This window comes from Bubalus bubalis, chromosome 3 (assembly GCF_019923935.1).
Source record: "Bubalus bubalis isolate 160015118507 breed Murrah chromosome 3, NDDB_SH_1, whole genome shotgun sequence".
NCBI classification, from domain to species: Eukaryota; Metazoa; Chordata; class Mammalia; order Artiodactyla; family Bovidae; genus Bubalus; species Bubalus bubalis.
Window position 1 is genome coordinate 99,044,665 of NC_059159.1, and position 12,339 is coordinate 99,057,003.

The following is a 12,339-nucleotide window of genomic DNA, read 5'->3' on the forward strand; positions in this document are numbered from 1 at the left end:
TTTTCCATATAACTAAATTTCTCCTGATGGGCATTTATTTAAGAGGCTTAGTATAAAGGCAAGGTTAGCAGCAAAATAGAACCAGTGGGAGTGCTATCCCTCATCACCCCAGCACCGAGAGTGACACCTGAATGGCTACTAAGCAGAAGGGGTTACTAGCAGAGTGCTGGTGGCTACAAGGGAAATACCAATGCCTTCAACCAAGATATCTCCATATTCAAGAATGCTAATAAGAATCTAATTTCCCCAGTGTATGTGGGAATATTAGATCCCTTTATAGAGTAGAACATGCTAAGTTCCATATAAGTCACTAGAAAGAATGAAGGGTGCAATCGAAGTGAAATTCCTTTTATCAACAACAGCTTTAACAAAATAAAATGGGGACTTAGGCTTATGGTTAGTGTTAGTTACTTAATCGTGTCCAACTCTTTACAGCCCCATGGACTGTAGCCCGCCAGGCTCCTCTGTCCATGGAATTCTCCAGGCAAGAATACTGGAGTGGGTTGCCATTCCTTCTCCAAGAGATCTTCCTGACCCAGGGATAAAACCTGGGTCTCCTGGATTGCAGGCAGATTCTGTACCATTTGAGCCACCAGAAGATATCATTTAACTAAGATTAAACTTACCTTAAATGGATAGTGGAATAAAGTGGGCAAACAGTAAAAAGGAGAGAGGTGGTTTAAGAGGAATAGAAGAAAACAGGAGAAATTGTCCCAAGATCCTAGCACGTCTATTCACAGGCAGCGTTACGCTGTCACTGCCTGCTCAGTTAAGCTGTCTAGTTAAGTCTTGGTTTGTTGAAATAGTCTTTGTGCCTCCCAAGCTCTAGAATGTGGCCTGCTGTCCTGAAAATCTGACCAGTTTACAAAGAAAATAGACTCAAGTGTTAATGTGAAATTCATAGAGAATGTTTCAGTTTGCTTCAGCCAGTGGGGATTCTAGCCAGTGGCTATGAATTTAATTACTTGCTGATAGGATAAGAGCAGAAGTTGGGATTGTTAACCAAGTAGCTTTATTGTGCTAATCCTCCCTGATTTGTAAATAATCAAGGGCTTTGCTGGATGATCAAATAAAATGATTCTTTTATTCTAAAACACTTTTCTTAGGTATTGCACAGGAAACAATTTTAATTTGTACTTATATTTTTGGATTTTAAGCCATTCACCCTTCAGTTTCTGAAATGTGCTTTTTATATACATCATACCTTTGTGTATATAGTTATGTACAACTATTATATAATATGACAATGTTACTTAATGGTATGCATAAGTAGAGACTTAACAATCCATGATTTTCAATGAAATCAGAGACCTGTGATTTATGTAACCAGCCCCTAGCACAGAATTTGATCTTGAAAGCAAACTGATTTCTACTTCTGATGAGTCTGTTGTGGATGATAAAATGTCAAACTAACATTATCATTTGAAATTCAGTAGGTCTTTCAGAAGGTAAAGGAAGCTTATTGCTTAGTTCACTGATTCTTAATTCTACTTTCCTTTAAAAAAAATCATCTTGTGAATTAAAAATCTATTTACATTTTGAGTTACTTATTTTTGTTGGAGCGTCTGGGTTTAAAGAGCCAGATCTTTTTCCCAAATTCTGCTTCATATTCAAAAGATATTGAAACATACATACAAAATGTCATATAGATACAGTATTTGGCATTAAGCACTTCAAAGAATTATTTCCCTAATTGTAGTACCACAAACACATATGTGTCTGGGTCTGGGAAAGAAAAGGGTCAGAATTTTGTCTCTGGGTACAAAGTGAAAACAGAGAAATCTGTTCTTTTCATGATACCGTCTCTGTGAAGTTGTGGGATGTGGCGAGGAACTTTGCTTTAAGCGTACTTGCCAAATCTGGAGTGATAATCAGGTCCTTCTGTTTGTTAAACACTCTATTCAAGCATCTAGATGGGATTAGAAATGCTCGCCCTTTGCAAATTAAGAGCAGCTACCTCTTGCTTGTAGGTATTTTCCACGAATATATTTATCTGTTAAGGATTCAGATGGCAGTATGCAGCCAGGTTGTAATTGTGAGAACCTGCACTACCTAATCTCTTAAGAGACTATGGTTTACAACGGTGACATCACTTAATGGTCTGCGGGGACAGTCAGAACTGGTGTGGAATATGTCAGTTGAAGGGATCATTTAGCTAAAGTGAGACTTAAACCTCAAGTGGATAATGGAATAAAATGGACACAATGAGTAAGTGAGGGAAGAGATGTAGAAGAATGTTCTAAAATTAGTAACTAGTCATCAATTTTTATAAATCTTTAAGATCTGTGAAGGAAGGGAAGAAAAGAGACTCTTATAAAAGATGCTTTTAATGAAACCCCTATTTAAGTCTTACACATCTCTGTGGACAGTGGTAACTGGATATGTGTTAGGATGGCTGATAGACGAGTTACATGTTAAACAAAAGTGAACTACTTTTTTGGTGGGAAGAAAGCTTTTCTTATTAAAAAAATTTCCAAGTTGCTTTATAATCGGCCCATCAATATTTCTTACTTATAAAAGTAGCACATGTTTACTGAGGAAAAAATTTTTTTAAATAGATAGTAAGCTTAACAATAGTTATACTTAGGTTATGGCTATATGGTTATGCAGTGTATTATTTAAATTTTGTGTGTGATTTTTATAAGTTGTAAAAGGCAAAAAAATACTTTTATAAAAGAAAAATTACTCTTTATCTCGCTTTTTCTTCTTTTGACATATTTAAAATAAAGTGTAAATAATTTCCTATACTCCCAATTTTACTTTCCAGAAATATCTACCATAAGGAGTTTCATGCATATATTTCCAGAATTTTTTGTGTATACAGTTTTTTAAATGATAATATATATAGCAGGTATATAGATACAGATGCATTTACATGAAATTTCCTATTTTAATATTTAACTACATTTTCCAAGCTAATACATGAAGTTTTATCTCCTTTAACAGCTGATAGTATTGATGATATTCTGTTCAACAGATGTCACAAAATATATCGTCTCAGTCCTTATTAATGGAGGCTAACTCATTTCCTGCATTTTGCTCTTACAAAACATACTGTACTGAGCAGTACTGAGCTCAGACCGTTTCACATTGCTGTTATTTCTGAATGATGGGCGCCTGAGAGTGTGATGGCTGAGTCCTAGGGCAGGCACATTTTACTTTACCATTTTGATAGCGATTGTCAATGATGGACATTTTTGAAATCCTGTAAAAAGCCTTACCTACTGTGTAGCCCATCTGGGAGGTGGCCTCTAGAATTGGACACAATGACTAAAGTAAATATAATATTGTCAAAAGATGGTGATTTATAAGAAAACCAAAATATTACTGGTATGTGGTCCTATTTCTATTTTTTCCAACAAAGCAACTTTAGAAGTTCAGCATCTTAAAAAAATAAGCTTTCTTTCTAGTATTAAAAAAAATGTAAAGGAACATGGTAACTAATACCATCGTGAGGCATGCTAGTCAGCAGCTTTCTTTGTGCCTGCAGACTTCTCCCTCAGACCAACCCACTTTGGTCTGAATTGTTTAGATTTTTTTTTTTTCCTAAAAAATTCTTTTTCCAGTATCTGTACCCCTTACTTAGAATCCTCCCTCCCCTTACTCCCAATTTTTATTTTTTTCCACACAAAAACAAAACTCTAGACTTTGTACTTACACCTTTTAGGAAAAGAGATTTAAAAATTGATGATCAGATGGTACAATGTAAAAACTTCGTTTTCATTCCATGAATGACCTTAATATGTTTTGCCCTAAAGCATACATGGATGGTAGGTGATTGATGGGCTGTGAAATACAAAAACAAACTCATAAAATGTTAACGTATCAGAAATAGCCGTATCAGCAACACAAATGTCTGCATAACAACTGAGTGATTTTGAAAGCTCTTGAGGCATCTCTTTTGATGCACTAGTAGTATTAACTGGATCAGTGCTAACAAAATCAATTTTTATACGTATCTCCTTATATTTTATTTTGTACTGTAGGAAACGTAAGCATATACCTAAATGAATAATACTAGATGTACTCTTTTTGTATTTCAGAAACATTGGTTCTTTGCATCTAAATGCTAAATTTCTGATATAAAGGAACATGGTTTGTTCAAATCCTGCATTTTGAGAAATCCTACATAAAAATGAATTTTAATTATGTCATTTAGTGCTTACCTGAAAAAGCACTCTTGGAGTGCCTTTCCCTTAATGATGATCCTAGTCATGGATTAAGTCAAAATGTCATTGTCATACTAAGAAGCAATTATACCTTACAAATCAATGTTCTCTAAATTCACCATTCATTTGTGAGGCAAATTGTAAACGTAGAGTATTTATAGTTATTGAAGTTATGCTAAGTAGTTCATAAATGATGTGAAAAGCTGTTAAATATTTTGTAAACTAAGGTGCTATGATTTATTAAGTAGGTAGGTATACTTCTGATTTGATGAACAAAATAACATTTCTCTGTTCTATGGCCACTACCTGTTCTTCAGTCTTTATCACAATATGTTAGAAAGGAAAACCATGAAGACAGTGTTACTACATTATCCCACGTGAATATTAACAGCAAAATCATCCACAAGATGTTCCACCACTGTTAGTGACCACAAAACCTCCAGTTAACAAAGTTGTTATGAAGTTTTAAAGTATCTACTGGCATTTAATACAGTGTTTAAAAAATAAGGCAAGTATTTGATAAACATTTCTCTATATATAAAAAATTCATTTGAAACTTAAAATTGGTTAGAGTAGGACCTCATAAAATAGAACATTTGAAAAGCAAAAACATGATATTTCAGGAGGGTTTTGAAAACATGTCTGCTGAATAGCACTACAGTTTTTAACATGAACTAAATGTATACATTTAAAATATTTTCATGGAAGCTCACAATGTCTTCGTAAGACATAAAAAAAAAAAAATACAGGTGTGTGTATGAGTGTCCTTTACTTGTTCCCCACCACCAACACAAGTGTACCTTCTAAATGAAGCTAATACATTATTGACACAGTTTCTCAAACTGAGAATAGTTTATGATGCCATGTTACTGCATGAACAGTCCAATTTCACAAGTCCATATTTATGTATGTGACACCACTCTCCCAGGGATGTTCAATGATTTAAGAGATAGCATGGCATAATGAGAAGTTCCCTAAATGAGAACTGGTAAGGTGTGGGATTAAAACCCCCACAAAGCCATAGTTTACTGATAATGATGGTCTTGATCAAGTCCTTTTACTCCTCTGAGCTTCATCTGCCTTCCTAGTGGACTTAATTGGAGAGGAGTGGGGATAGAGGGCAAAGCATGGGCGAAGTACCCATTGCCCAGTCCCACACACAGTACTCAGCGTCTCTCCTAGTGACACAAATATGCTGCCCCTCACTTTCAGCATTCTTAGATTTTAATTCACACACCGGAGGAACATTCCACTCTTCTAAAACAGAGGTCACTGTTAGCCAAATGTGGCCTCCAAAGGTCTTTTCTTTGACCCCCACTGGATTTCAACAAGACTTTTAATCAATAGTGAAAATGGAGGAAAGCAACATAATTGTCTGGGTTTTCAGATGCTACTGAAAGCCTGAGAAGCCTCACCCTCTTGGCTCTGTAGTACCACTTGGAAGACATCTGCTAGACTTTCCAACCTTCTAGAAGCTCTCCACAGTCTATAGCAGCCCTAAGGATAATCCTGACATTGAAAGAACATCAGTTGCCATTCATCACAAGTGTATTTTTTTTAAATAGAGAAATATTTCTCTTTGCTGAGATTTCATATTGAAAGTAGAGAAATGAAGAACAGTCCTAGGAGATTCCTGGTTGCACAAAAATGGGGAGGAGTACATTTCTTGTGAGTGTTTACTATTCAATATCTGTTTACACTTTTACTTCTTTTCCTAACTGACTTGGGCCCTTTAGCACTGGAAACTTTGCCCCCTGCTTTAGAAGATCATAGCTTCAATTCCAGAAATAAAACAGTAGAAGGATGCCAAAATCACATACGATTTTGTTACTTACCATGGGCTAAATAATAATGGGCTAAAATATACAAATCTCTTAACTTTCCTAGTCTTCAGAACTCTTTTATAAAATGAAAATGCTGGACTAAGTAACGTCTAAGGCACCATGATTTTTAAAGTTTTACATCTTATAAGGAAGCCATTACACAGTTAGTATCAAAAAAAAAAAAAAAAAAAAAGTAGCCATCCTGTTTTTCCCTCCAACCTAAGGCAGATTTCATTGACTACGTCTGTCATTTTTCATGTTGACAGTGTGTATTGTTGATGTCATAACTCCATAATGAAAACTGCTCCGATGCAATGGGTGCCTTCCTTTAAAATGCATTTATGTTGTGCATTTGTAGCTTTGAACTGATGAGGTCGAGACCCTAGCAAGTCCTCATCAGCTGTGAGCTGCACTTCAAGTTCTTTGCTGCTAATTATAGCTAAAGACTAAAGCTTCCTAATCGAGACTTAGAGCAGATTCAAGGGTATCACCAGGAGAAAGCTGATCTCATTCTTAGATACTTTAATATGATTTCTGAATGAAAAAAGTTACAGGCTCCCCCCAAAAAAATCCCCAAAGGACTGAAAGGTATTACTGGGGAATTTTAAAACTGTCAATGTCTGGCTCCCATACGCAGATATTCTGAGTTAATTGGTCAGGTGTGCAACCTGGAAAGAAGGGATTTCAAAGCACCTCAAAAGATGCTAATGTGAAAACACTGTTCTAATAAAAACATTGGTTCCCAGACTGTGAGCAGTGACCAGGTTCCAAACAAAAGAGTGAAAAAATACTTTGGTGAGGTCAAATTCATAATTAGTGTCTCCTATTTCATTCAGATTCTAACATACTTGATTATATCCTGTAAATTCTATTTCCACATTGGACAATAGAGAAGTTTAGGGAGAATTATATAATAGCATATTTGCAAGAGATCCTTAGTAATTATTTTCTGATATGAGCTAAAGAGTTTCATGTTAAATAATAAATGCTGGAGAGGGTGTGGAGAAAAGGGAACCCTCCTACTCTTGGTGGGAAAGTAAATCAGTGCACTATGGTGAACGGTATGGAGGTACCTTAAGAAAAAGCTAAAGATATATCCAGAGAAAACTAATTCAAAAAGACGCGTGCACCCCCAATGTTCATAACAGCACTATTTACAATGGCCAAGACATGGAAGCCATCTAAAATGCCCATCAACAGATTAATGGATAAAGAAGATGGGGTGTGTGTGTGTGTATCCATACACACACATATACACCCTGGAATATCTTACTCAGCCATAGAAACAAATGAAATACTATTTGCAGCAACATGGATGCACCTAGAGATTACCATATTGTACTAAGTGATGTCAAAGACAAAGACAAATATCATATCACTTATGTGTCAGATCTAAAGTATACAAATAGACTTATTTACAAAACAGAAACAGATTCACAGATATAAAAAGCAAACTTATGGTTACCAAAGAGGAGAGGATAAGGGGAGGAGTAACTTAGGCGTTTGGGATTAGCAAATACAAACTCGCTCAGTCGTGTCCCACTCTTTGTCACCCCATCAAACTCCCGTGTGCATGGAATTCTCCAGGCAAGAACACTGGAGTGGGTAGCCATTCCCTTCTCCAGCGGCTCTTTCCAATCCAGGGATTGAACCTGGATCTCCAGCATTGCAGACAGATTATTTTACTGACTGAGCCACCAGGGAAGCCCAACATGCAAGTTTCTACTCTATAGCACAGGGAACTATATTAAATATATTGTAATAAACAATAATGGAAAAGAATGTAAAAAAGTATATATACATGTATAACTGAATCATTTTGTTGTGTACCAGAAACTAACAGAACATTGTAAATCAACTACACTTTAATTTAAAAAATAATAATGAAAATGAATGAGTTTCATGTTAGAGGAGTTTCATCCCAGATCTATTCTTTAGCATAATTTTTATGTTGACATTTACTTATTTTGAATACATACATGATATGCATATATGTACATAATATATTCTTATGATATAAGGTAATTTGGCTAGCTAAAAAAATGTGTTAAACTTAATTCAAAAAATTGACAATTCAACTGCATAATTTTCTATTTTGTAGACTATAAATGTTCCTCACCCCTCAAAGAAAAGACACAGTTACATTTAAAACCTTCACATATGAACTACATCCATGAGACCCTTCTCTGCTCAGAAATCCTGAATATTTTGAGATGAGTTATAAAGAAGTGACTCTTTATCTAGCTCCCCACTTTTATTTTTACACAAAAAGAAATTTAGGTGCTTGATAACAAGAGGTTTGTCTCTTATTAGTAGATGGCAGGCCTAGAAGTAGAATTCCTGTTCAGTATGCTGTTCAGCCTGGGATTTCTTCTCCTGAACCATCAGATTCCCACAAGCTCTCCTCCCCTTTCTGTGGAACATCCATGTTGACATTTTTACTTGTCCTAGTGCTTTGGAGCAATATTGCCAGATCATAAATAATGATTCTTGAACGCCATGATGTCTTTGCCTGTGATATATACATATGCTGAATTAGAATGTAATGGATCAGTACAGATTTGCTTGGATTTCTCTGTCATTAGCTTCCAAAGTAATACATCCAGACCACGTGCCAGTGCATGCCAGAAGTAAATATTGGTTGATTATGATGGTCTTCTACTGCTGTTATACTAATGCTTTTCCCATCTCCAACTGGCTTTACTTTTGCAGCTTTGAGCAGTAATTCAGTCCCCTACGCCTCCCTGATTGGCTCTGTGTCCTCCCTCTCTAGCCAAACCACCACTCAGTCCATATATGATAATAACTCTCTCCCACGATTCGCTCGAAAAGGTCTAAACATCTTTGTCTCTATTATTTTCTCTGTTAAAGCACTGTAATGGATGTCCACATCATTTCATCCCCAAACAAGCCTACAGTCTCTTGTGCCTTTGCATTTCCATTCTTGTCACTGGGGGTGCCTCATCTGGATAAGATCACTATAATTATTAGATCACTGTCACTCAACTGCTCCTCCCACAAAATGTAGATGAGTTCAGTGCTACCATCTACAGGGAAACGTTCTAGAAATGGGTTCCAACATTTAGGTCCAAAAGCATAATCACATCAGCAACAAAGAGTTTCTTCTTCCAAGCTGATTCATTTTTATTGGATCTTCCATTAAGCTTTTAGCTGACTGAAAGCAGACTTTCATAGCCATGGATACTAAAGTACTGCCTATCACAGCACAGTGCTGAAATGATTGTCTAGGAGAAGCAAGATAGTTTTTTACTGAACTTACCAAACCATTGATAATTTGGCATTAGAGACAAAGGAACTCATTGGCTTTCAATATCAGTACAATATTTAAAATACCCGCAAAGTAATTACAAAGTAATTACACATTGTGCTGACTAAATGGTCACCATACCTCAGCCTGACACCCTGCACAGAATCCCAGGGACAGCAGAATGTCCACAGGGACAGGGTTTCCAGCTTGAGTCCCTCCCTTACTTTTTTTTTTTTTTCACTTTAGAAGCCTCCCTGGTGGCATGCTAGTTCAAGTTTTTCTAGTCAGCTGGAATTTGCACCTATAAGACATGAGTCAGCAATGGTCTCTTATGGTGCTCTTGAAAAATTAATCAGAAGTAAAATATAAATCGTATGAAAAATGAAAAATCATTATAAAGACACTGGAATCACCATAGTTAGTGGTGCTTTATTTTTAACAGAATTGATGAATACCTTCAGCTGGCCGACTGAACGAAGATGTATCACCCCCATGTCACTGCTTTCTTTTACCACCTTCTTTTTCCTCTTCATCCTTTCACCATTTGCTCCCTTTCCTACATTCAGTTCCCATTAGTGGACAAAGATGTTTACACCTGAAGTAGATTGTAGGTTTGCTAGGGGTTGAATACTGGGGACTTGGGGCAAAACATCACCAAGCTGTCAGTGTGGCCATTGATGAATGTCCAGGAGAAGGCTGCAACCCCAACCTCTACAATCTGCTACTAGTGGAAACATTTTTGCAGCTCAGTTTTGTGTCTGACTTTGTCATCAGTGATTGTTGTCTACAGTCTGTGGTGCATGTCATTCTTTGTGCTCATGTTTGCATGTGAATGTCAGTCGCCTACAGGTTTGTGAAATATTAAAGCGATCTTAATCTAGTCACAATGTATATGAATCCTGTTAAAACCTGCAGCATTTTTATTAGTGCTTTTTAAAAGTATATCAGGCATCCATTTCTTTTCTTTTTTTTTTTTTTTTACAAATTTGTTCTGTTTTATTTTATTTACACCATCATTTCCTTTGCAGGTTCAGATGATTCCGGTTACCCTGGTAACCTTCATTCTTCAAGTTAGTTTTCCTTGATTCTGCATAAGTCACTTTATGTTTCCTATCAAGCCACAACTCTTTCCCTTTTTAGGCCTTTCTCAAGTGTCTGTTTTCTTAGTTCACTTTACACCATTTAATTCCACACAATTTCCATTTCACACAGTGCAGGAGAAGGAGTTTGAAATGACATAACAGTCATTACTCAAAGCAGAAGTTGACATCAAGCCTGACTGTCAGTTTTCTCCACCAGCTAACTGCATTGATTCATTGCACAATAACACTTTCTTTCACATTAGGAGTGTTAGTTTGGAGATTATGCTTGGTGACTTTTCATTTGGCTACAAAATTCATCCTTCCAGAGCATGTCCTGCTTTGAGTAACCAAACTATCTGCCTGCTTCTTCACATTAAACATCTTTACTACTCACGTATTTTCAGGCCATTTCTAACTAGAGTATTCTCTGTATTTTGGAATAGTTAGCATTATTTTCATTTGTTTTCAAATGTCTGTATTCTTTCCTTTTAATAGGTATGGCTAGCCATCCTCCAATACCTATCTTGGAACTTGCAGATCACATTGAAAGGTTGAAAGCAAATGACAACTTGAAGTTTTCCCAGGAATATGAGGTAATTCAGTGTGTTTATACTTGACAGTATTTTCAAGAATTGTCCCCCTCTTCTTTATGATCATATCCATCAGTTCTTTTTCCTTTAAATATGACTCAGCATCTGATACAAAATTTTACAACAAATAGCCAACTTAAAAGTATCTGTATAATTAATGGCATAGTTGTACTTTTAAAAGTATCTAATTTTTTATGTTTGTTCAGTGTTATTTAATGAGGCTGGTTTATCTTTCCTGATTTCAAGTTATTATACTGAATGTATAAGCTTCCCAGTATACCATATGATTGCCAGATACACTAAATTATGGTGAGAAAGCTTACTGAAAAAGAAATTACAGAGAATAAGCAGATTTCCAAGTCCTCTTGGTCAGTTTACATGGCCTTAAAACTATAATTATTACGTACATACACATGATTTTACCCATTCAGTATAAAATAATATTGGAGCTAATATTAAGATAGTAATATGTTCACAGACTGCTGCGTGTTTCTGAAACAGTGGTGAACTTAACAGTATCTTACATTTTCAGAATCCTTAAAGGTTTTGTGTTAATCCTTGATGAAATGAATAAAAAAGTGTTGTATATGTGTGGGTATTTAGATATTGTGTCATTTATCAAGCAGAAGATTGTGAAACTGAGTATTTATCATATTCCTCAGAAACAGGGACCCACAGTGGAACCAATTCATGGATTATTTATAACTGAATGATCATTTATCTTTTAAATCAAGTTTAACTAGCAAAAGCATAAGAGTAAAATGTCCAACTAAAATCTTATAATTGTGCCAGATAACAAAACTGAAACTGTTCAAGTTCTACCATAAAGAGTTTCTTTTGGTTTATTCAATGGGAATCTTAAAACACATCCTTGTTATCACCCTTGATTTCTCTATTATCAGCCTGAAATGAGGCTGATGGACTGGATTTCTCTCAGTCCCTACCAACTCTAACATTTTTCCCTGTCATATTTGATTAGAAAACTCTAAGAAGAGCCCTAACCTCAAGTGGCTAGAGAGTTATCAACCACGTGAAAAAGCTCCATGTAAGAGAATGTGGAGCAGTGGGGCCTGTGGCAATCTGGACATTTGCATGGATTTTCTAGTCTTTAAACATTCATTTTTTGATTATTTTATTGTTCTTCCTAAGCAAAACATATCTGTAGCCCCATTCAGTCTCAAGAGCTGGTAACCTTTTACTCAATTTACATATTCCAACATCTTTGTTGATAGAACACAAAGGAGATTTTGTTTGCTCACTCATTGGTTAAATTATATTTTCACTTATTCTCTTTCAAGCATTTAGGGGAATATTTCAGTTTTAGGAAACACATTGGATTATGAATTATTTTCTAAATGGTCTGCTTCTTATTTCTTTCCTATTCTTCCTCTTAGTCATAAAGGCTCT

The 12,339-nt window shown here is 35.8% G+C and overlaps 1 protein-coding gene across 32 annotated transcripts in view; it reads left to right on the forward strand.

The window, feature by feature from the left end:
* The window catches only part of PTPRD (protein tyrosine phosphatase receptor type D), a 536,986-nt gene that overhangs the window by 402,024 nt on the left and 122,623 nt on the right, over window positions 1-12,339 (forward strand). For 19 of the 32 annotated variants that reach the window (XM_044939860.2, XM_044939864.2, XM_044939862.2 and 16 more), the window contains 2 exons: window positions 10,289-10,330; window positions 10,838-10,935. In XM_044939860.2, the coding sequence (XP_044795795.1) occupies window positions 10,289-10,330; window positions 10,838-10,935 (140 nt within the window). The remainder of the gene's footprint in view (window positions 1-10,288; window positions 10,331-10,837; window positions 10,936-12,339) is intronic. The other 13 variants (XM_044939874.2, XM_044939875.2, XM_044939876.2 and 10 more) reach the window with 1 other exon arrangement.